Below are 22,663 nucleotides of genomic sequence, written 5' to 3'. Positions count from 1 at the left end.
AATTTGTTTTTGGAAGACTTCTTAAAAATATACCAGTAGCTCAAACAATATCTGAATAATAGGAGCGCAATTCTCATTAAATGACGGTGATCTGTTTAGTAGTGTATGGGATCATAGGAGTGCAATTATCATTAGATGATAGAACACTTATGAGAAGTGAATGGAAAAGTTGATAATTTCCTGAACCATAAGGGTGCAATTTTTATTACATGATATAATTCAATTGGGAAGGTGAGTCTTCATTAAAAACTGTAATTCACCCATTTTATAATACAAGTTAATATGGAAAGGTTGACAGAAAAAAAATTCATAATACCTGAATAGTAGGGGCGCAAATTTCATTACATGATAGAACCCTTATAAGAAGTGAATGAAAGAATAGAAACAATTTTTGAACGTTGATGCCCTTTGAGGCGCAATTTTTATTACATGATATTATTCAATAAGTATGTAAACGAAGAATTTTGAGTACCAAATCAGAAATTTGTCAAAACTCCAGAACCATTAGGCCGCAATTATTTGATTAAAAAAATAAAATGATAGGGACGTTCTTTTTTACATGATAGTATTCCATAAAAGAAAGTAGGAAAATTTACCAATAGAGAATTGACAAAAAAATTACGCAATTTTCATTAGATTGTTAATGAAGAAGTGGGCGAAAAAAATGTCATAACTCCTGGATAATAGGGGAACAATGTTGATTAGATTACATTGACCTGTGGAGTAGGTTATGGGACCATCCGGATGCATTTTTCATTAGTTAATAGAAACCTTTTTACAATTTGAAAAAATGTCTTAATTATTGAACTAAAAGGGTGCAATTTTTTACATGAAATATGAAAAAAATCATTATTCTTGAATCATAGAGGAACTCTTTTTATCAGAAAATAGAATCCTTTGCAGTAGTGGATGATAAAACTTGAAATTATGCCTTAATCATTTTTTTAGAGTTTTGATGGAATCTCTTGTAGAATATCTTGTAGAAACCCTCATGGATTTCTTGGTGGAGCTCTTAGGGGAATTCCTGCTAGATTTCCTGATGTAGAAACTGGAGGAATTCCTGGAGGAAACTTCCTGGAGTAATCCTGGTGGAATTTTTGGATGAATCCCTGTTGGCGTTATTGGAGGAATCCCTAGTGGAATTGATGGACAAAATTATCCTTAGTGAAAGCCCTTAAGCAAGCTATGAAATTTGAGGCCCCTAGTTATTTCTGAAGTATATTCCAGGTGCTCTTGTGTTTACTATGACCAGTTTTCAGCGTTCCACATCTTTCATTAAGGCTAAAAGAATGAAAATCGATTCAAAAATTGATTTTCGAGACTGATTCAAAGTCTTATTGGCCATTTTTTAACCTGTGTAACTTTTTTCAAATGCTTTAGGATATTTAAAAATCTATGTTCGATCAATGAAGTTGAAACGATCATTTAGAGCAAAAACTAGTTCAGAGCTGGTGACCATACTTTGAAAGTCAAAAGCATGAAATACAGTTGTCGTTTTCCTGATAATTTTTAAATAGGTAAGGTTGAAAATCAAAATCTTCAAATTAACCATAAATCAACCACACTAAACATTCCTCAAATTTCATCGTGAATACCGATCTTCCCGAAGGACAGTCTTCGTTGTCGCCGTAGGTGAAATCTACGGGAGGTGTCGTTGAGAGATCATCTAGCTAGCTAGCTGTAACCAGTGAAATCTTAAAAACACTGGCCAAATGTCCAAGAGAAAATTTTTCCTGTTTCATTGGCACTTGGCTGGTCGGTGAACGAAATTCGATGGGGAGATTTTAGTCTCACTTGAGCAGCGATTCAAACCGGGTCTGCGCGATATTTTCCAACCGCCACGGTTGTCGCTGGTTCGCGTTTTTTGTGGGATATTTATATTTGACCAACGTTCGGAATTTGCGGATTTACGCTCGGTTCGATGTATAGAGCGTGCGCTTCTTATTTTAGTGAAATTTTGTGATAAAATAAAGAAATCTCGTATAGGGTCAATTGTTGGGGAGGTATCGAGTTCGGTGTTTTTAAGGAAGTAAAGTGATCTTCAGCCAAAGTGCCGTGCAAAATGAATCTGATGTTCCGGAAAAATATCCGCGAGGGCGGTGGGAGATCTGGTGGCGGAGGATCCAAGAGCAAGATTAGCAACAGACACCAGCGCAAGGCACGGGAAAGCTACGGTGGAGCCGGTGCGGACGAGTATCACTTTCGGACGCACATCTTTTTTTCTCCAGCATACCTCAAGACGGACAACGAAGGTTACTTGTGCATAACGAATTCCTTTTCCTGCGTTCTTTCGGGCTCCCACAAAACCAATGCGATGCTTGGCCGCGATTCTGTCGCAGTGTTGTCGCGCTTCTGCCACTCATTCGTTGCAACGTTTCTATAAAAAAAAGTCTAGGTTTGGGGATTAGGGGCATAATGGAAACATTGGGTGAAATGGACACCTCCTTATTTCATGTATTTCATCAAAAATTAGACCATTATGAAGTCCAAACCGGAAATTTAGCAGCATTAAATTATTTTCTCTATTCCAGTTAATTTTAGACAGATGATGTTTCCATAAAAGATGTTCGTAATAAAATTTTGCACCTTCCTATACGTTGTTTCATATAGATGATCCTTGTTTAACTTTTAATTTTGAATTGAACTTTTGTCTGAGATTATTTTTACTTGCCCACATCAGCAAGCTTCTAGAAAAAGTTTTTTATAGAGAATTTTTTTTTGAAGATACTATTGATCTTACTATTCATTCCAATTAGATGTACAGTCAACTTTCTCCTACTTGGTATTCTGTATTCTCGAAATGTATTGAGTTAAGGTGAAGATGCATTGAATCCGAACTTCGAATTTTTAAGACCTCTAAGTCAGACAACCGTCTGTGCTGAAAATGTAACTCACTGCACAGTAGTGGTCCAGGAATCAGTTTTACGCGGAAAGATGCATTTTGAGCTTTAGAATGAAACATTAGACAAAAACGGTCTTCTACAAAGTTGTTTGAATTAGTTAAGCCCTTTGTTTGGTTTTATTGAAAATTAGTGTGGACCACATTTTCATAGAAATTGTGTAACTAACTTTCTTATTTGTAGAAATTATATTATACATGCTTCAGCAAAGTTATAGACCATTCAATTTCAAGCAATTTTGCCAAAAAAAGTTTTTTTGTATCTCTTACACCGATTTAGAGCTTTTTTCCTACGGTGACATAGGGTGGTCCGAAAAAAACTGGTTTTCTGGCTCTAGAGTTTTCAATCCAAATTTCTCGTCAAAGTAGTCTATGAAACACTTTTAGAGCTTTGAAAAATGCGTAATTTGGTGAGTGAAGATACTCTCTCCTTCCGTTTAGGAGTTATTGTTATTTTTCTCTCAAAAACATTCCTACTTTGATTGTGAATATCTCTGATTGGGGCAAACATAAAAAATATCTTTTGACGGCATTCAAAAGACAAAATAAAATTGTATATTATATCAAAAAATTACAGATGTGCTATTTTTGTAACTTTAATAAAATGCCTTGAAAAACAAAGGATTTTAAGCAGAAAAACTTTAATAACTTTTGAACTAAAATAGATATCATCAATATTTTTGCATGAAAATTTGCGTTTTGTTGAGTTCTTAAAGTCGCTCATAGTCCGCTTTGATGAGAAGTCTGAAATAAGAAAGATAGGGCTTTAAAACTGTTTTGAAGGTTTTCATAGTATGTATTTCTTTATTAATTTGCATTTTGAGCATGAAAATGAAATTGTAGACAAAAATGATCTTCTACAAAATTGTTTCTAAAAATGTAAGCTTTCATACTGTGTCATTTGAAACTAGGGTGGTCCACAATATCACACATATCATGTAATCAACTTTTTTATTTGCAAAAATACTGGTATATGCTCTTAGGCAAAGCGGTAGAACTTGAAATTTTGATCAACTTTGCCAAAAAAAGTTTTTCTGTAGCTCAAAATTTGAACAATCTAGAGCATTTTTTCCTAATTATCGCAGGGTGGTCCAACAAAAATAAGTTTTTCAACTCTAGTTTTTAATATTATTTTCTCGTCAAAGTCGTCTATTAGCGACTTTTAGAACTTAACAAAACGCAAATTTTCATGCAAAAAGATTGTTGATATCTATTTTAGTTCAAAAGGAATTAAAGTTTTTGTGATAAAAAATATTTGATTTTCAAGATATTTTACTAGAGTTACAAAAATAACACATCTGTTATCTTTTATTATAATATACAATTTTATTTTGTCTTTTGAATGCCGTCAAAAGATATTTTTTATGTTTGCCCCAATCAGAGATATTCACAATCAAAATAGACATGTTTTTGAGAAAAAAACAACAATAACTATTAAACGGAAGGAGATATCGAGTTTCTTCACTCACCAAATTACGCATTTTTTAAAGCTCTAAAAGTGTTTCATAGACTATTTTGATGAGAAATTTGAATTGAAAACTCTAGAGCCAGAAAACCAGTTTTTTTCGGACCACCCTATGTCACCGTAGGAAAAAAGCTCTAAATCGGTCAATTTAAGAGATACAAAAAAAACTTTTTTGGCAAAGTTGCTTGAAATCGAATGGTATACAACTTTGCTGAAGCATGTATAATATAATTTCTACAAATAAGAAAGTTAGTTAGACAATTTCTATGAAAATGTGGTCCACCCTAATTTTCAATAAAACCAAACAGAGGGCTCAACTAATACAAACAACTTTGTAGAAGACCGTTTTTGTCTAATGTTTCATTCTAAAGCTCGAAATGCATCTTTCCGCGGAAAACTGATTCCTGGACCATAGTGTACTGGTTACTCGCTAGTGGTGACCATTCGAACAAATTTTCAGTGCGAACAATTTTCAGGTTCTCTAGATTTGTTTTATTGAAAATTAGAGGTTTGGCTTCCACCCATCTTCACCTAAAAGAACCATAGTAAAAGTTGGTTTCCATGGCTAATTCTAGTAGTCCTTTAGATTGCATATGCATTGATTGACATTGATACTAAAAGTTTAAGCTTAGGGTATACCCAAACAAGTTTGTTCTAACTTTTTTGTTTTCGAAAACGTATTTTTAAGAAAATTTGTTGAGTAAGTAATAATACACAATTTTCAGAACATTACAATTACCGAAAAACGGGGTAGATTTGATAGTTTTTTTGGAAGAAAATCTGCTTTAAAACTTCACTTTTTGCACTTTTTCTGTTAAAGTTCAATTAGTAGTTTTAAACATACTCTTATAATCCCTCCCCTTAATTTAATAAAAAAGTGTAGTGAAGAAAATCTGATCAAGTCGATTTTTGATTATGGGCATAATGGGATAACATTTTGGAACACATTTTTGTCTCAAGCTCCAAAATACCGCTTTTCAGTCAATTTCCGTTTTCAAAAATATCATAGCACGTCTAGGTTTTGTAATTAGGGCTGTTGAAAATACAACACTTGACTATTTCAGCCAACTCGCATACAAGTTTAGCAGCTTGTTCGTTAATTTATTTGCTTAATTTGGCACAGAATTCAAATTTCATATGTAAAACAATACTTGTCACCTAAGTTCGTAATAGTTTGGGTACTCAAAAGTTACCGTAAAATGGGGTGTTGAGGGATGAAAAAAAAAATTCACCTCAAATTCGAGCAACTTCTAGTATGCCAATAATAGAACAAAATACAGTCCTACCATTCTCCCGGCGTGTATATCAAAAGCTAATTACAATGAAGACGATTCTATTGCAAATTTCTGAGATAATCATAAAAATGTGTGATTTTTGGCGAAAATTCAAAATGGGGTGTTAAGGAATTTGAGCTTTGTATATACAGGGTGTCTACTCATTTACAGGAAATAAATTCCCTGATATTTCCAGGTTTTCCCAGATAACAAAAAATAATTCCAGGTTTAAGAAATGCTCTAAATATACACATAAATGACGATTTAAATTTAATCAAGGTGACTAAAAATTTATTTTAAAACATAAGAAGTTTGGCTTCGAAACACTTTAAAAATATTTTAAAAATATTTGCGAATGTATATACAACATATATAGAGAAATTTGGTGATTTTTAATTAATTTTCACAAACAATAAGAATGTTTATAAAATGATCTGAAATCATCAAAATCATTAAAAAAATATTCTATTTGATCTTAACTATAAAATAACTTTTCCCTTAAAATGGGATTCAGATTTATGGACATCCAGCGACGTACCCAGAATACTGCCGTAAATTGCAAGCCAGTCCCACATGTAAAAAGTAATCATTGAGAAAATGTGATGTGAAGTTTTCAAACTCGTTTTCTATTTAAATTTTCGAAAAATTATGGGACAATTTGACTTGGTATTTTTTTAAAATTTAATCGAACAAAAAGTATTTTCTCGCTAGCGCATATGGAAGATCATTGGATAATATGTTGAAACTGATATCAACTCAATTTTGACGAAAATGTAGATGGGACTGACTTGCGATTCATAGCAGAATATGTCTCTGGAGGGCTGTTTTTTATTTTTTCCTAGTTGATATCCTAGGGAAATCAGGGCTTGTAGGAACTGATAGTCTTGACCATTGCCTGAAAAAATAACATGAATCACGAGTTTGATTCCTCATTTGAACATACATTTCACTAAGACATTTTTTGAATTTGTCGACATAACGACAAGTATTACTGCTCGTTTTACTGTAAATTTCTTCCACATATTACTCCAAAGACCTCTTCAGGAGTTTGTTTATGATTTTTATGAACTTTTTATGTAATTCTAACAAGAAGAGTTTAGATACTTTCAAGAATTCAATCTGGATTTTTCTAAAAAAAAACGCACCTTTTCATTAAAACTTCACTCCGGTATCTACCACGGCTGGTTTTCTTAATACAAACCATTGTTTTAGCCCAAAAGATCATCATATTGGTTATTTTTTTATCATGGCAAAGAAATTTCTTCGAAGATTCCATCAGGAATCCCTCCACAGATCGCGACAGACATTTTTCAAGTAAGTCCCAAGTTCTTCAAAAAATTATCCATTGATTTTCCTAGGATTTACTCATTTTTTTATAACTTCAAGGAATTCTTAGAAGATTTTTTCCAGTTCTTTATCCAGGGATGTCTCTAGGAAAATGTCAAGAAAATTTTTCAGACTTGTTTTAAAAGAAAATCCACGTGTAATCTCTGATGAAACTTGTGTGAGTTCTATGTATGCCTTGATGAAATAATGTCCTACAAGGCTTTTTGAAGAAATTCGGACAGAATCCCTGTAGAAATTTATCGAAAAATGATCGGAGCAATAACTGTAATAATTGCTGGACTTTTGAAGAATCCATAGACATTTGGAATTTGCATTTGAAACATTATTAGTGGAGTGCTTGAACCGCAGCAATAATGCTTTGATAAAATGCTGGAGACATTTTTAGAAGAAAATAATGAGGAATCACAGGTTGAATTTATCAAAGAATTCTTGGAAAAGTTTATAATTATTTTCATCAAATAATTGGGCGCGCCGTGTGAGATGAGACGAGTCAAATGAGGTGATAATTGTCGACTCACTCCCATTTGACTAAAATTAGTCGTCTCACGTCACTCGCGGTGAAAGCGACTCACCTCGACTCACTCGCCGTGCAGAATAAGCACAAATGTCTTAAATAATTTTTAAGCAACTCCGGAGAGTTATTAGGGATGTTTTTTTGTTTTTAAATAATCCTTATAGAAATGTCTGGATTAAATTTAAAAAAAGTCGTGTGGAATGTTGTAGTTTCTTGGAAAAATGTTGTTAAGATATTTTTCGAAAACTATGGAATGATCCTGTGTGGAAGAACTTCTGTAGGACCTGGACTAGAAGCAACACTTGAAGAAATTGGTGAAAGAATCAGTAGGAAGGAAGGTGGAAATAATGATTTTTTTTTTTCAGAATAATTTCTGTGAAAATTACTGAAAGTAGGCGTTGGAATGAATTTCTTCTAAGCATTCATTGAAATGTTACTGGTGGCATCCATGATGGAGTTCCTGAAAGTATTCCAGAAGGAATCTCTGCAGAAATAGTCGAATAATCATATCAGAAGGTTTCTCTGGAGCCTCTAGAACGTTGTCTAGGATTCACTGCAAGCAGATTAACCCTCTTTTTCCCACGACTTTGATCGACTATTTCTTTAGAAAAAAGGTTAAAAAAATACTTGAACAAACAATGTTTGTTCGGTAAAATAAGTTAAATCAGTATCTTTTTTTTTTGTTTTCATTTGTAAATTGTTTGTTTATCACTTGTTTTACTATTAAGTTAGTTAAATTTTGGATTAATCTAGTATAGAACCATATTCTAATACATAGTTGAATCGGTTTGCCTCAAGTTGGTCGAAAATTAATGGAACTCTGGAGCTACAACGGGAGTTAAGAAAAAAAGTGACTCTTTAGAGACCTCCTAACAAAACGCAGAGATTATTTAGAGACTTGCATTAAAATAGTGACTAAGACTAAGCTTACCTGAAAATGTACTATTTATTGTACCTGTTGTAATATTTACACTTTTCCAAAAAAAATATTATTTCATATGCTCATAAAAGATACCCAACTGGAACTGGGAAATGTACTTGCCTTTACCAACTTGGCAATCTTAGGTCCTACTTCCTTGTTTATACAAGTTTTACTCGGAATAAATATAAATCACTAAAATTAAAAGACTGAACATCTAAAGTAGCATTTTAAAAGCGGCGCAGCCGAAAATTTTTTCATTGAAAAAATATTGTATTACGAAAAGGACATATTCTGTTATTTATTACTATTTCGCAATAATTTCCCTGGATGTAGCCGAAATTCCCTGAGAATTCCAGGTTTTTTCCAGGTTGAAGAAAATTCCCTGATAATTCCAGGTTTTCCAGATTTTTCCAGGTAGTAGACACCCTGTATATAAAACTATATTTTGCCAACAGCAACAAAAATACTTTGGTCAACATCGTTGATGTGTCCCTTCAACTCTAAAGGTCTTGTTCAATCTAAAGATGATATTACTTCAATATAATTCAAGTTGGAACTCCTGAAAACGCTAACCGTTTTATTTTAACTGTTAAATCTCTCATACCCATTGATTCTATTTTCAAGCGAGCTATCAGTGCATCGCACAATTGTCTTGAAAAGATTTTTATACTTATATGCCGAATATCCTAGATCAGTGCAGAGCAATCTTGTCATGACTTGTCAAAAGAAAGATAATTTCAAAAAGCTTTAAGTGTGAATAGGGTAAGTGTCCAATTTGCCTTTTAAATAAAGCACCACACCAAATTCAGAGTTTCTTAATATCAAAAGTATCAGCTGATGGCTGATGCTCTAAAATTATCAATATCACTTGTGAGCTATCAATATCTCTTTGATTTGACAACCAACAGCATTGATGCGACATAAAAGCTATTTAGATCATAATCACTGCAGAATGAGTAATCACGTGGTAATTATCCATGCTTTTAAGGTTTTTCAGTGACCAACACGTAATTTCAATCTGTTTGCAGCACTGTCAAAAAATCATACTAAGAAATTGCCATTTTATTTACCTAATTTTAGGCTAAACTTAACCCATCAGTGATATCCATAGTCTATCGCCATCAGCTAGAGACAGCATGATGTTGATGTGATATAGAATGATCCGAATTGTATCGCATTGGGCCTTTACAAATCAGCAATCAAGCGTTGATAGTGACAGCGTGCAACTCTGCACCAAATAACGGATTTGCATGTAACACCCAGTGGCATGATCGAGAAAAATCCTAACGTAAATTTTCCAATATTGAGCGGAAATCGCTCACACTATACCGCACACTATATATTTTCCAAAAAGAGCTCGGAAGTAACCTTATAGTATAAGTGTTTATCTAGGTCCTAGGTAATGCTTAAAAGAATTAATAGCTCCAAAACCATCTCAAATAAGATAATCATTCTTATATGCCAAATGTGAACAGCTTTTGAAAATATTATCTTGAAAAACCCATATTCACATAAATCAGTTTTTATCTACATTTTCCTACCAATTTTACCAAATTTTGAAATAAGTCATTTTTGGTGATATTTAGTGACTTACTAAATAGATCCCTTAACTTTACGTTGCAGTTCAACTTCACGGAACAACTCAAAACTATATTGAAATATATTACGGCATAAATTTAATGAGTTTAGTTACTTAGAAAAGTTAGAATAGATAATTCCTTAACACCCCACTTATTTTCAAAACGAGACTTTTTTATAAAAGTTTCTAAAACTCGAAACCCAGACATAATTTTAAGAACGTTTTGTCTGTTCTATGATCTCAATTAAATTTCCTTATCTTCTACCTTACTCGCGAATTTTTCTCAAATATATTTCATGGTTTTGTAGATAAATGTTTTTAGACCATAAAATTTGAACAAAAATGTTTTGAAAGGTTTTCAATTTCTAGAAACCACAATACTTCATATTAATAGACAGCTCCTATTACATAATGCAGTTTACAATCCTCTGAACAAATCGAGCATTTCAGATGACTTACATATCGACTTTCTAGGTTTCTGTGATTTGTCGAACTTGGTTGAGAAGTTCAATCCCTTAAAACCCCACGAGTCCTTAACACCCCATTTTACGGTACTTTTTATGGTTTAGAAATAAATTGCATTTCTCAAAAACAAAAAAAAAACGGTGTTTTGTATTGAGACGGCAAGTATGTTTAAAAAATTGATTAAATCTAAATTAAATCGTGCAATTTAAACCAAATTATATCTTAAATGAAAGTTTAAGTCCTATTTTGGTAGTTGAGATCACTAAATTATTTGATAAATCATACATTAAAATTCATGTAGAAATCAAAAAAATCATTTTGGCCGTCTTGTAAGGCCGTCTTCAGTGTCGTATACTAGATTCGTCTCTAGTACACGACACTGAAGACGGCCTCACAGTTGAAGTCGAAATATGCGGAGAAAAGGATACAAACTCTAGTGGAATTAAATGGTATAGTACTAAATTCTGTTTATCATTTACTTATGGTTCAAAAATGTATTTATGTGGTGTTTAGCACGAGGATGTTCATTTTGCCCTATACTTTTTCATCAGCCCAATTTTCAATTTAATTTTCTTACTCGTTTTTCTGAAAATGTATAAAACTTGGAATTTTACCAAGAGTGACTAAAAATAACGTAATTTTATAGTCTTGTAATAAGCATACGCTTAAGGTGTCCATTATACCCTGCATCCCCCTTAGGTTTCTATCTCAACGAAGCGTTACCACTGGAATATTTTCTACATGCAGCGAGCTAGTGACGAAATCGCGGTGACACTACGACAGAATCGCGCCAATAATTCGCGTCAGTTTTGAGAATCCTTCATTCCTTGTCTGCCTGTTTGATGAGCTTTTTGCCCCCTTCCTCAGAACATCCCTTTCACACTCTCTGCCGTATTTACTAATTATCTTCACCATCTCGTTGCCGTTGGGTTCCCTTGAAAGAAAGCTTTAAAAATATTACCAAATGCAAGCTAGTATTACATACTGTCATCAGATATTGAATCTATTGTGACAAAGATTCTAGTAAGCACGGGAGGAGCCAATTTCGTTTTAAAATTGTTTTCATTTTTTTACTTTTTAATTGTTTTTGTTTTTTTACTCTGATATCCTCTCCATCTGTTCATTATTAAGGAAACGTTACCTGCAAAACATTCGAACGTCGCACGTCACCAAATTTGACATTCCAAAATAGAATTCTCCGATCAATCGAGTGGTTGCAGACGGGGAATATGCAATGCAATCCTGTTGTGAAGTATGTTTTGCCGGCGACTTGTGAGTGATTGGGAACTAATATATCGTAAATGTGTCCTTTAAAAATAAATCGAATATGTGCCACTCGTTGAACGCTTACCTACTCCTCTTCTGGCTTTGGCACAATGTCAATTTTAACTCGAATACGTGCAGCATGCAGAAATTTCACTTCGTTGAATAAAGTACTTGCTAATAATGCAAACATTCGTCTCGGTCGCACAGTGCCAATTTGATGTGATGAAAAACAGCTTATTACGATGAGAAATTTCTGAATTGTAGTCTACGTAACAAATTGCAGAATGACGATTATTACAGCACGAGTCGTAAATTTATCCAACGAGGCTTGCCGAATTGTTAATTATGACGGATGCTGTAAAAATCGAGTTTCGCAATGAGTTGCGTACAACATTGTTTGCAGTTTCGTAGAAGATCGCTTGATGTTTATTGAAATCATATCTGGATGCATTTATCATTGTTTTACAATTTCCGAGAATGATTGTGTAATGATTCATCACGCAACTCATATCAGTTGCGTATTGAAAAAGCGTAGTGTTATCAGTAGTTTACGGAATAAGTTGCAGAATGATGATTATTACAGCACTAGTCGTAAATTTATCCTACGAGGCTTGCCGAGTGCTGTAAAAATCGAGTTCTGCAACGAGAAACATTTTTTGCAATTTTGTAAAAGAAAATTTGAGGGTATCAGAAATTATGTCGGAATGCATTCACCATTATTTATCAATTTCTTAAAAAAAGGTTGTGTAATGATTCATTACGCAATTCAAAACAGTTACATAATGAGTAAGCGTTGCGTAATGAATCATTACAGCACTGGTCTCAGTTGCGTGATGACTATTCCCACAGTGGAGCAATTCTCGCTGAAACCAGGCCGCCATCGGCACCCATCGTTAGAATTCCAATTTTATGTCACTGATCGCTAGCTTTCGATAAAACTTAAGGGTGGTCCTTTTTGTTTTCTCAAATTGGTGGGCCCCTCGTACGCCAGCTAGCTAAACAGTTTGCAAAAAAGCCCATTTTTTGATAAATCTTGGGTATTTCTTCACGTGATATGTCTCATATTTCCCTTGGAACACATACCAAACTTAATGGCATCGTATAGAGAAAGGATATAGCTTTCATTTGAAGTTAAAAAAAATCCGGCGGCCATTTTGAATTTGGCCGCCATCTTGAATTTTGTTAGAAAAATCGTTTTTTCACCATTAGCGCACCGCTCGTTTTGAATTCTGAGATCACCATCAGAAAGCTGAGGAGAAATTGCGTAAGACAGGCTACAGAAACTAGGTGTGCAATGGTATTTACCTTATGAAATGAACGATTTTCTAAAACATTTTCCACGATTTTGACGTATATGGCGAGTGCAATCAATGCAAACATCATTTTTTGTACAACAAAGATACAAGTTTTCAATAGTTGGTGTATTTTTCGAGTCAGATGAAGAATAGGAGTATTATTTAGAGTGATAAAATCTGGCGGCCATCTTGGATTTTGACGCCATCTTGATTTTGACTAGTAGAATGAATTTTTCACCTTGATAGCACTCAGCATGTCGAATTTAGAGGTTACCAATAAAAACAAGGTTACGTATACTCTTCTTCTTATTATTCTTCATTTTCCTGACGTTACGTCCCTAGTGGAACCGAGCCTGATACTCAGCTTTATTAGTTATAAATACAGGTTATTAAATAGGAATTTTCTTTTATAATACGATTTTTAATAACAGAACATTTCTTCGACATATCTTTGAATTCAGTTATTATGAATAAATTAATTTAATGAATAAAAACCGTCCAAAAACATTGATTGAAATAAACAAATTTTTTTTTACCATATGCTTTTTTTGTCATCGAATGAAGTTTATAAATTGTGCGTTGGGACATTAGTAAGTTTTGTGGTAATATCTGTAGTTTTAACGTAAAACATTTCCAAAAGTGCTTTAATTTAGAATGGAAATCTTAAATTTTTAAGCAAAAAAAATCCTTGATTTTCTGAATCATAAAGTATTGTTTTTACTAACACCCAACATGCATGTGAAAAATAGCGAAATTGAAAGGTGAGAAGCAGGCTTTGTTCTAATGTGGACGTAATGCCGAAACTCAGGTGAATCATTTTGAGTTTGGAAAATCTGGTGGCCATCTTGGATTTCGACGCCATCTTAGTTTTTAGCAGTAGAATGATTTTTTACCATCTCAGCGCTCTTCATGTTTAATTAATTAAAGATCTCCGTTAAAAAACAAACAGATTCTTTATTTCTTATCTTATTTTAGCTGTTCAACAGATTGTTCATTTCTATCAATGGTTTTAGACCAAATAAATGAAAGAATTAATGCTATTTTTCAACTCGCAGATATGCAGAACAATCATTCAGGTGGCAAATAAGCGTTAAAAAATTCTACTTGTTAATTTATTTTTGAAGCTTAGGGGCTGGCTCTATTCCAGTAGGGACGTAACGTCAGGAAAAAGAAGAACAAGAAGAATAGTAAGTGTAACGGTGGCATTAAAATTCAACATGTTGAGTGTTATCAAGGTGAAAACTCATTCTACTACTTAAAACCAAGATGGCGTCAAAATCCAAGATGGCCGCCAGATTTTTTCACTCAAAATAATACTCCTATTCTTCATCTGACTCGAAAAATACACCAACTATTGAAAACTTGTATCTTTGTTGTACCAAAAATGATGTTTGCATTGATTGCACTCGCCATATACGTCAAAATCGTGGAACATGTTTTAGAAAATCGTTCATTTCATAGGGTAAATACCATTGCACACCTAGTTTCTGTAGCCTATCTTACGCAATTTTTCCTCAGCTTTCTGATGGTGATCTCAGAATTCAAAACAAGCGGTGCGCTAATGGTGAAAAAACGATTTTTCTAACACAATTCAAGATGGCGGCCAAATTCAAAATGGCCGCCGGATTTTTTTTAACTTCAAATGAAAGCTATATCCTTTCTCTATACGATGCCATTAAGTTTGGTATGTGTTCCAAGGGAAATATGAGACATATCACGTGAAGAAATACCCAAGATTTATCAAAAAATGGGCTTTTTTGCAAACTGTTTAGCTAGCTGGCGTACGAGGGGTCCACCAATTTGAGAAAACAAAAAGGACCACCCTTAAGTTTTATCGAAAGCTAGCGATCAGAGACATAAAATTGGAATTCTAACGATGGGTGCCGATGGCGGCCTGGTTTCAGCGAGAATTGCTCAGTGCACACTTCAGTGCAGGAAAGCAGGCCGTTTCATGACAGATTGGCGTGATGAAAAACAGCCTATTACGATGAAAAATTGCAAAAAATCATTTACAGCACTCGTAGTAAATTTACGATTCGTGCTGCAAAAACCATCATTACGCAACTGATTTCAGTTATGTAATGACTATTACGACACTGCTTAATTCAGTAAAGCAAAATATGCCGTTACATTACAGATCGGCGTGATGAAAAACAGTCAATTACGACGTGAAAAAATAATACATGATTCTTGAAATGTAGAGTGAGACAAAAAATTTCAAAAAATTGCTTGTCCTTCTGTATATGTTAGCATAAAACACTAAAGTATTCCGTATTAGAGGAACATATATTTGGTCACTTTAACCTAACATCACAATCTTCAGATGTATCTTTTTTCTCAGAAAAGAAACAGTATTATATCACTTCAATGATGTTTTACATATGAATGGATACCTGTTGCGAATGAGTGCTGTTTGTTCGGTGTATCGAAAAACGAAAACAGATCACATAGCTCAAATCTCTCACATGTGCTGCCAATCTGTCTCGAAGGAATTTACGAAGCCTAATCTTCACTGCTCTGACTAGACAGCCGGACACAAGACCCGGGCTGCAGTTTGTTATTTCTTCTATACACAAAAATCGTATAACGTTTTGGACGACTGTGAGGATCACTTTACGCATAGCCAGTGATGCACAAACGGATTCTTTGCCCATTCGACATGTCAAGTTGTTTTTCATGTTGTTTGTTCGACGCGAAAATGATTTAATGATGACGACCATCTCGAAAGTAGGTCACCGGAAAAAAATATTGTTGGCACCGGGTTCATGCCAAGAGGCACTATTATTATCGTTCGAATTTTTTTGTTCGAAGATCCGCTCAAAGCCGGTTACCCATCGAAATCACGTATACGGGATTCCTTTCAGTTTGCTCGCGTTATTTATAACGGCATCCATTCGTTAAATTTACAGTTGACTTTCGACGGCAGCGCAGAGTGATACATGATGCCAATTGTGCGTATAGTGCAATGTGAAATAATGCAATTAAAAATCTCGATGGATGTCGTCCGCTGACTGCGTGGACGTTAATATCTCTATGCATTGGGCTGCCTCGTACAACAAAGTTTGTAGTTTCTTAATACTTGACGGGCCACAATTCGCTACGATAAATCTACGCTGTATGGATGATTCTGCTCCACTGGATTCAGTCATGGGCCAATCGCTTCCAGTCGACCTGCACTGTTGTCAATCTTCCAGATTTGTCTGAAATATTTCAGATTTTTGAGGCTTAATTTTACAAATAAATATCAACTCAGATTAAGATAAAAATTTGTAATGATTTTGTAAGGTTCTCCACATACGGCATATAAGATCCAGACTTCTTCCAGACTAAATTTCAGAAATCTTCCAGATGTTGGGAAAAATGACTTGGCCACACGCCGTTCTCCTGCACGCCGCCGAAGATCGTCCTTAGCACTCGGCGTTCGAAAACCCCAAGAGCTTGCAAGTCCTCCTCGAGCATAGTCCACGCCTCATGCCCATAGAGGACTACCGGTCTTATGAGCGTTTTGTACATCGTGCATTTGGTGCGGGGGTGAATCTTTCTTAACCGCAGTTTCTTCTGGAGCCCATAGTAGGCACGACTTCCGCTGATGATGCGCCTTCGTATTTCCCGGTTAACATTGTTGTCAGCCGTCAACAAGGATCCGAGGTCGACGAACTCGTCCACCACCTCGAAGGTATCCCCGTCTATCGTAACACTGCTTCCTAGGCGGGCCCTGTCGCGCTCAGTTCCGCCAACCAGCGTGTACTTTGTTTTCGACGCATTCACCATTAGCCCGACTTTTGTTGCTTCGCGTTTTAGGGGGGAGGGACGTTTCGCATAAAGACGTTTCGCATAAGGACGTTTCGCATAATTTTATGAGTGGACGTTTCGCATAATGGACGTTTGGCATAAAGAGAATTATATGCCTTCTTTAAAATGCTACCTGTTCATATATGAAACTGCTTTATGCGAAACGTCCATTATGCCAAACGTCCGTATGCGAAACGGCCTTATGCGAAACGTCCTTATGCGAAATGGGTCACCCCCGCGTTTTAGGCCGCGTGTTTTGCCACCGTTTCAAATTTTCTCCCAATAATATCCATGTCGTCCGCGAAGCAAATAAATTGTCCGGATCTCGTGAAAATCGTGCCTTGACTGTTAAGTCCGGTTCTCCGCATGACACCTTCAAGCGCAATATTGAAGAACAGGCACGGTTTCAGGATGTGTTGAGCTTTTGATAGAACTTCCGCGTGTCTTGAGAACGGTACAGCAACTCCATCTCTTGGCATACCACCTCTTCCAGGCGGCGCTTTTTGTCCCGGAATAGGCGAGTTTGCTGTTTCCGCTTCAGTCTGTATCGTTCCACGTTTTGTCACGTACCTACCATGCTGCAGCATTGCTGCCCGCGCTGCATTCTTCTCCTCCAAAACCTGTTAGCACTCTTCGTCGAACCAATCGTTTCTTGATCTCCGTTCCTCAAGAGGGGCCCTATCGAGCTCGCCCTCATCCGGCAACGCTGCCTCAAGATGCTGCTAATGAATAACATTTATGTAAAGAGATCCTAACTTTTTTGAGTTGCAATCATCATTCATAGGCGTGTTCAACTGTTTTCATCATTTGAAACTAAAGTTTTTGGAACTTTGGTGGTTCAGTTGAAACGCAGCTTGGTAAATATACTTTCATAACTGCCTATTTGCCTTTTCAATGCTCTGGACAGCAAGTTAATTTGCTCCAAGCTGGCTTGCAAAAATTGACTCGCAATAAGTCTATTCTTTGTCATTGATGACTTTAATGCCAAGCATCGGTCATGGTATAATTCACAAAGTAATTCTAAGGGCAGAATTTTATTTGATGAGTGCTCTTCAGGATATTTCTCAATTCAATATACTCATAGCCCTACATGTTTTTCCTCTTCTAGAAACCCTTCTACGATTGATTTGGTCTTAACATTTTGATTCTGATCATGTCCCTTTTATATTTCAAATATCCCTTGAAGCGATTCTCAATCCTATTAACTCCACTTTCAATTATTTTCGAGCCGACTGGAATATATATGAAACATATATTGACTCTAATCTTGATGTTAACATTTCTTTACAAACAAAACTTGAAATTGACAATGCATTCCCAGAAAGATACACCATGGCTCTCCGACGTCTGGAGACCCTGGAGAGAAAAATGTCTGGGGAACCATTGCTAAAAGGAAGCGTGTTCCAACAAATCCGCGAGTACCAGGAAAAGGGCTATGCTCAGCGTGCCACCGAAAAAGAACTGTTAGCAGCTGATCCTCCTCGAATTTGGTACCTGCCGATTGGAGTAGAATCCTAAGAAGCCCGGTAAGGTTCGATTAATATGGGATGCGGCGACCAAAGTGGATGGGATCTCCCTCAATTCAGTCCTACTGAAAGGACCTGATTTGCTGAATCCACTTCCTGGCGTTCTGTTCTGATTCCGAGAAAAGCCTGTTGCGATTATCTTAGGTTGCGATAAGCGGTGCTATTCGTGAGATGTTTCACCAGCTTCGCATTCGATCGGAGGACCGTCACGCACAAAGGTTTTTAATGGGGGAAAATCCAAGCCGAGAACCAGACATTTATCTCATGGATGTCGCCACGTTTGGCTCGAGCTGTTCACCCTGTAGTGCGCAGTTCATCGAAAACAGGAACGCAGAAGATTTTGGACAAGACTATCCAAGGGCAGTGGACGGCTACTTGGATAGTTTTGATACGTTTGAAGACGCTCAACGGGTAGCAGCTGAAGTAAAGATGATCCATGCAAAAGGCGGGATTGAAATCCGGGGATGGCGCTCCAATTCACCTGAAGTTCTTATGCACCTAGGAGAAACAACGGCTCCAACGACCAAAGATTTACAACTGGACAACCACGGCAATATGGAAAGAGTTCTCGGAATGCTGTGGCTACCAACCGACGACGTTCTGGGATTTTCAACACAAATGCGGAAGGATATTGCTGCGATCATTGAGGATAGTGAACGGCCGACTAAGCGACAAGTTTTGCGATGCGTTATGTCCTTGTTCGACCCCCTTGGACTTCTGGCGATGTACACAATGCATGGCAAGATCTTGATTCAATCCATATGGCGGTCGGAAAAGGATTGGCTTAGCTTAGCTTAGACTGACTACACATATCAATGGTTGCTATTCCGTGATTGACCGAAGTCAGTGAAAATGCACAAAGAATCAACTAGAAGTTCAGCTGGGATTGGCCATAATCTTCTTCAGTGTGCATAATTCAGTGCCTCTATTTATACAAGGTCAATAACGGCGCCGGCCACGTCCTTGCAGTCAGGTGGGATTGAGGGAAGGAATGTTAGTGTGTAACCTTTGCTATTTGGAGACCGTGTTTGCCTCTGCATCTCCACAAAGGTTACTGGGAGGGATGTTTGTTAATGGGGAGGATCGTTGGGTCAAAGGATTCACTTTGATAAGCGATTAGACCATGATAAACAATGATTTGTGAGATATATACATGCTTATACGTAAATATAATTGTTCATATAATTTCTATGTAGAGGAAAATTATGCCGACACTTGAGGTGACGAACCATTCAAAGTTTGTTGAACAAATACCTAAATGTAACATTCCTACAGCTGTCAGTACGAAAGCATGTGTTATTATATTTTACTCATTTGAAAAGAAACAAAAGACTCAATTGGCTGGGACATCATAGAACACTCTTATTCTTATGCCGACACTTACAGTGGCGAGCCATCCAAAGTTTGTTGAATAAAGTGAACCTTTCGCAAGTCTACACTTGTAGTGTCGAACCATTCAAAGTTTTTTTAATTACAAAAACAAAGGTATATAAGGGGTGTTCTGAAAAAAAAAAATGTTAAACATAAATAAATCATGAATCAGATTTTGTGTCGACACTCACAGTGACGAACCATCCATAGTTTGTTGAAACATCATATTTACATCCCACCATTGTAACGATTAAATGTGCAGTCATACATATTTTATAGATTAGAAATAGTAGCATGAAACGAGCTCACCAATTGATCCGTTATCCTTGACTGAGCAGCCACAATCCACTTTCAGCTCCACTCGTTTGCTCGGCTAGCACTCAGAAAAAAAAAAAAAAAAAAAAAAAAAAAAAAAAAAAAAAAAAAAAAAAAAAAAAATAGGCGCGCGACCCGAAAAAAAAACACGGACGGCAGCTCGGGCTTTCTTGACGCACTGCCCAGGAGCAAGCGTCAAGGTCGTCGAAAGATCAAAAAGAACGAACCGACCGCGGCACTTTTTAACTTACTCCAACCGAACTCCCCGATCACGCCACTTTTTCACTTACGAGATCGACGCGCGACATGTTTGATCCTGCCCTCGTCGCTCGCTCCGGCAAAAGCAAGCGTCAAGGTCGAAAGATCAAACAGAACTCCATATGGCAGTCGGAAAAAGGATTGGGATGAGAAAATCGGAGATGAAGAATTTTGCCGTTGGATGAAATGGATAAGTGTTCTGAACCATATCGACGGCATACGTCTTCCTCGCTGCTACATTGGCCAAACAGTATCTTCTGCAATAAGCTCCGTCCAGCTTCACATATTTGTGGATGCAAGCAAAGAAGTTTACGCTGCCGCCGCGTACTTTCGCTTCACACTCGTAGATGGAACTGTCATGTGTAATCTGATTGCGACGAAGACAAAGGTGGCTCCCCTAATCACCTTAAGGTGATTATAGAACGAAGCCACACCTCAAATTTTCAAGAGCACAAGACTTGAGAACCAAAAAGCGCTCCGCGTAGAAAATTTATCCCATTGGTCACCACCAGCAAGCAAGCAATTTGATTGATTTTCTACGCGAAATGTTGTCATTCTCCAGTCTTGTGCACTTGAAAGTTCAAAGTTTGGCTTCGTTTTATAATCACCTTAAGCCGCTATCTTTACCGCGCACTGTGGGCCAGAAATCAAAATTTCGCGACAAAATTCCAAACACCTTCAGAATGGACAAACATCAACCTAAAAGTAGTTCAAATTTAAGAATGCATGAAAAAGTCATGTTTGGGACGACAAAAATGCATTTTGAATTGAATTGAGAATATTTGTAAGAATTATGCATGCTTGGAAAAATATGTTAATTAAGGCATTATTAATTAAAATTCGCTCATATTTCATATTACAAAATACATACTACGTTTTCAAAGATATGATTCATACATTTCAAAGTATTTTGAAAATACACTTTAAAGATTCTCAGAATAGTTGAAAAATACCTGTACAATGTGATTGATGTTAAATGTTCCAAAATGTAGTTGTTTGGAATGCATTGGCAACTGTTTATTTAATGTATTTATTGGTTTTCACAGTACATTTGCATTTAATTAATCATTTGCACTATTAACATTTTATAACGCATTGTTTTCACTGTACATAACCAATGACAAAACCATAAAATCATCAGAGACCCATATTGACATGGTTCAAAATGGAACAAGATAATATAAATTACATTTGTGTTGATGCTATGCTGTTTTTAAAGATGTCAATTCACATTTTTTTAAGCGTTTCAATCAAAATCACTTTCGAAACATTATTGTCAGGAACATTTTAGCTGTTATGGGGCCTTACTTGATGTGTTAAAACATCGTAGCATCTGGTTTACAGCAGCTTATGGAATCCATTATATGATTACGTGCAGCAAATTCTTTTATGAGAAATCAGATTTAACCCTCTAATACCCAACCCCGCCTTTAGACGGGGTACACTTTGGAATTTTGTGTATTTTTTCGTAGCTCGGAAATCAAAATGATTTTATTTTTGGCTTGAACCTTGACTCATAACACGCATATAAGAGAAGTTTTTATGACATTTGAAACTTTTTTGTATTTTTGAAAATTGTTTGAAAAATTGTATTCCGATATAACCTTCAAATGCCTAGAATTTATTTAACGTGTAATATAAACAATCGGACTTTTTATATTTTTCTACTATCAACCTATAACAGAAGAAGAGCTTGGTGGTATTAAAATAATTCCAAACCTGTTTTTCCGTTAATTACACGGAAACCAAAAATATTTCCAGAAAAATATTTAAAATATATTATTTTTAAAAACACCGTAAAAACTTTTATTTTTATTATTGCCAAAAATCAGTAACTAGAAGAAGCTTCAAGAAAAAATGAAAAAGAATAGGGATGTTCAAAAATAAAAATTATGAAAATCAAAAACCAAAATTCATAGATTTGCGAGGAAAAATAAATCATTGCCCAAAACGTGTTTAGAACGATTTTAAATAACTAAAACTAATATTTAGATCGAAAATAAAAATTTGGGTATTAAAGGGTTAATTCAAACTGAAATGAATCAAGTAGACCTCCAAATCTTCATTTTCTTTCAACGAATCTTCTAATATTCGTTTATGTACAATTGAATAGCTCATATGATTAAACTTCTTACATTTTCCCGACATTTCTGGCAGCAATTTTAAGGATTAAATGTATTTTTATTATCACCAGGTCAATCACCATTAATTAAGGTGATTGACCTGGTCGTTTAGTGCTGTCTTTTCATTTTTATTTCTTTTTAATTTCTTATACTGTATTTATCCGATATTCCAATGTAGTATAGGGAGATAGTGCAGGAGGTTGATTAAGCAACATTTATATATTTTTTTGTTTCTATTTCTTTTATAATCCA

General features: G+C 35.6%; 1 protein-coding gene across 3 annotated transcripts in view; it reads left to right on the top strand.

Moving 5' to 3' along the window:
* LOC5578048 overlaps positions 1-22,663 on the top strand; it is a 279,552-nt gene that overhangs the window by 142,922 nt on the left and 113,967 nt on the right. Inside the window, exon 1 of one of the 3 annotated variants that reach the window (XM_021851403.1) lies at positions 1,808-2,252. The exons of the other annotated variants lie outside the window; for them this stretch is intronic. Coding sequence (XP_021707095.1) covers positions 2,063-2,252 — 190 coding nt within the window. The 5' untranslated portion in view covers positions 1,808-2,062. Of the gene's footprint in view, positions 1-1,807; positions 2,253-22,663 lie in introns of those variants that run through there. 3 annotated transcript variants of the gene reach the window in all.

Source organism: Aedes aegypti, chromosome 3 (genome assembly GCF_002204515.2).
Source record: "Aedes aegypti strain LVP_AGWG chromosome 3, AaegL5.0 Primary Assembly, whole genome shotgun sequence".
NCBI lineage: Eukaryota > Metazoa > Arthropoda > Insecta > Diptera > Culicidae > Aedes > Aedes aegypti.
This window is presented reverse-complemented; position numbering and strand designations above follow the sequence as displayed.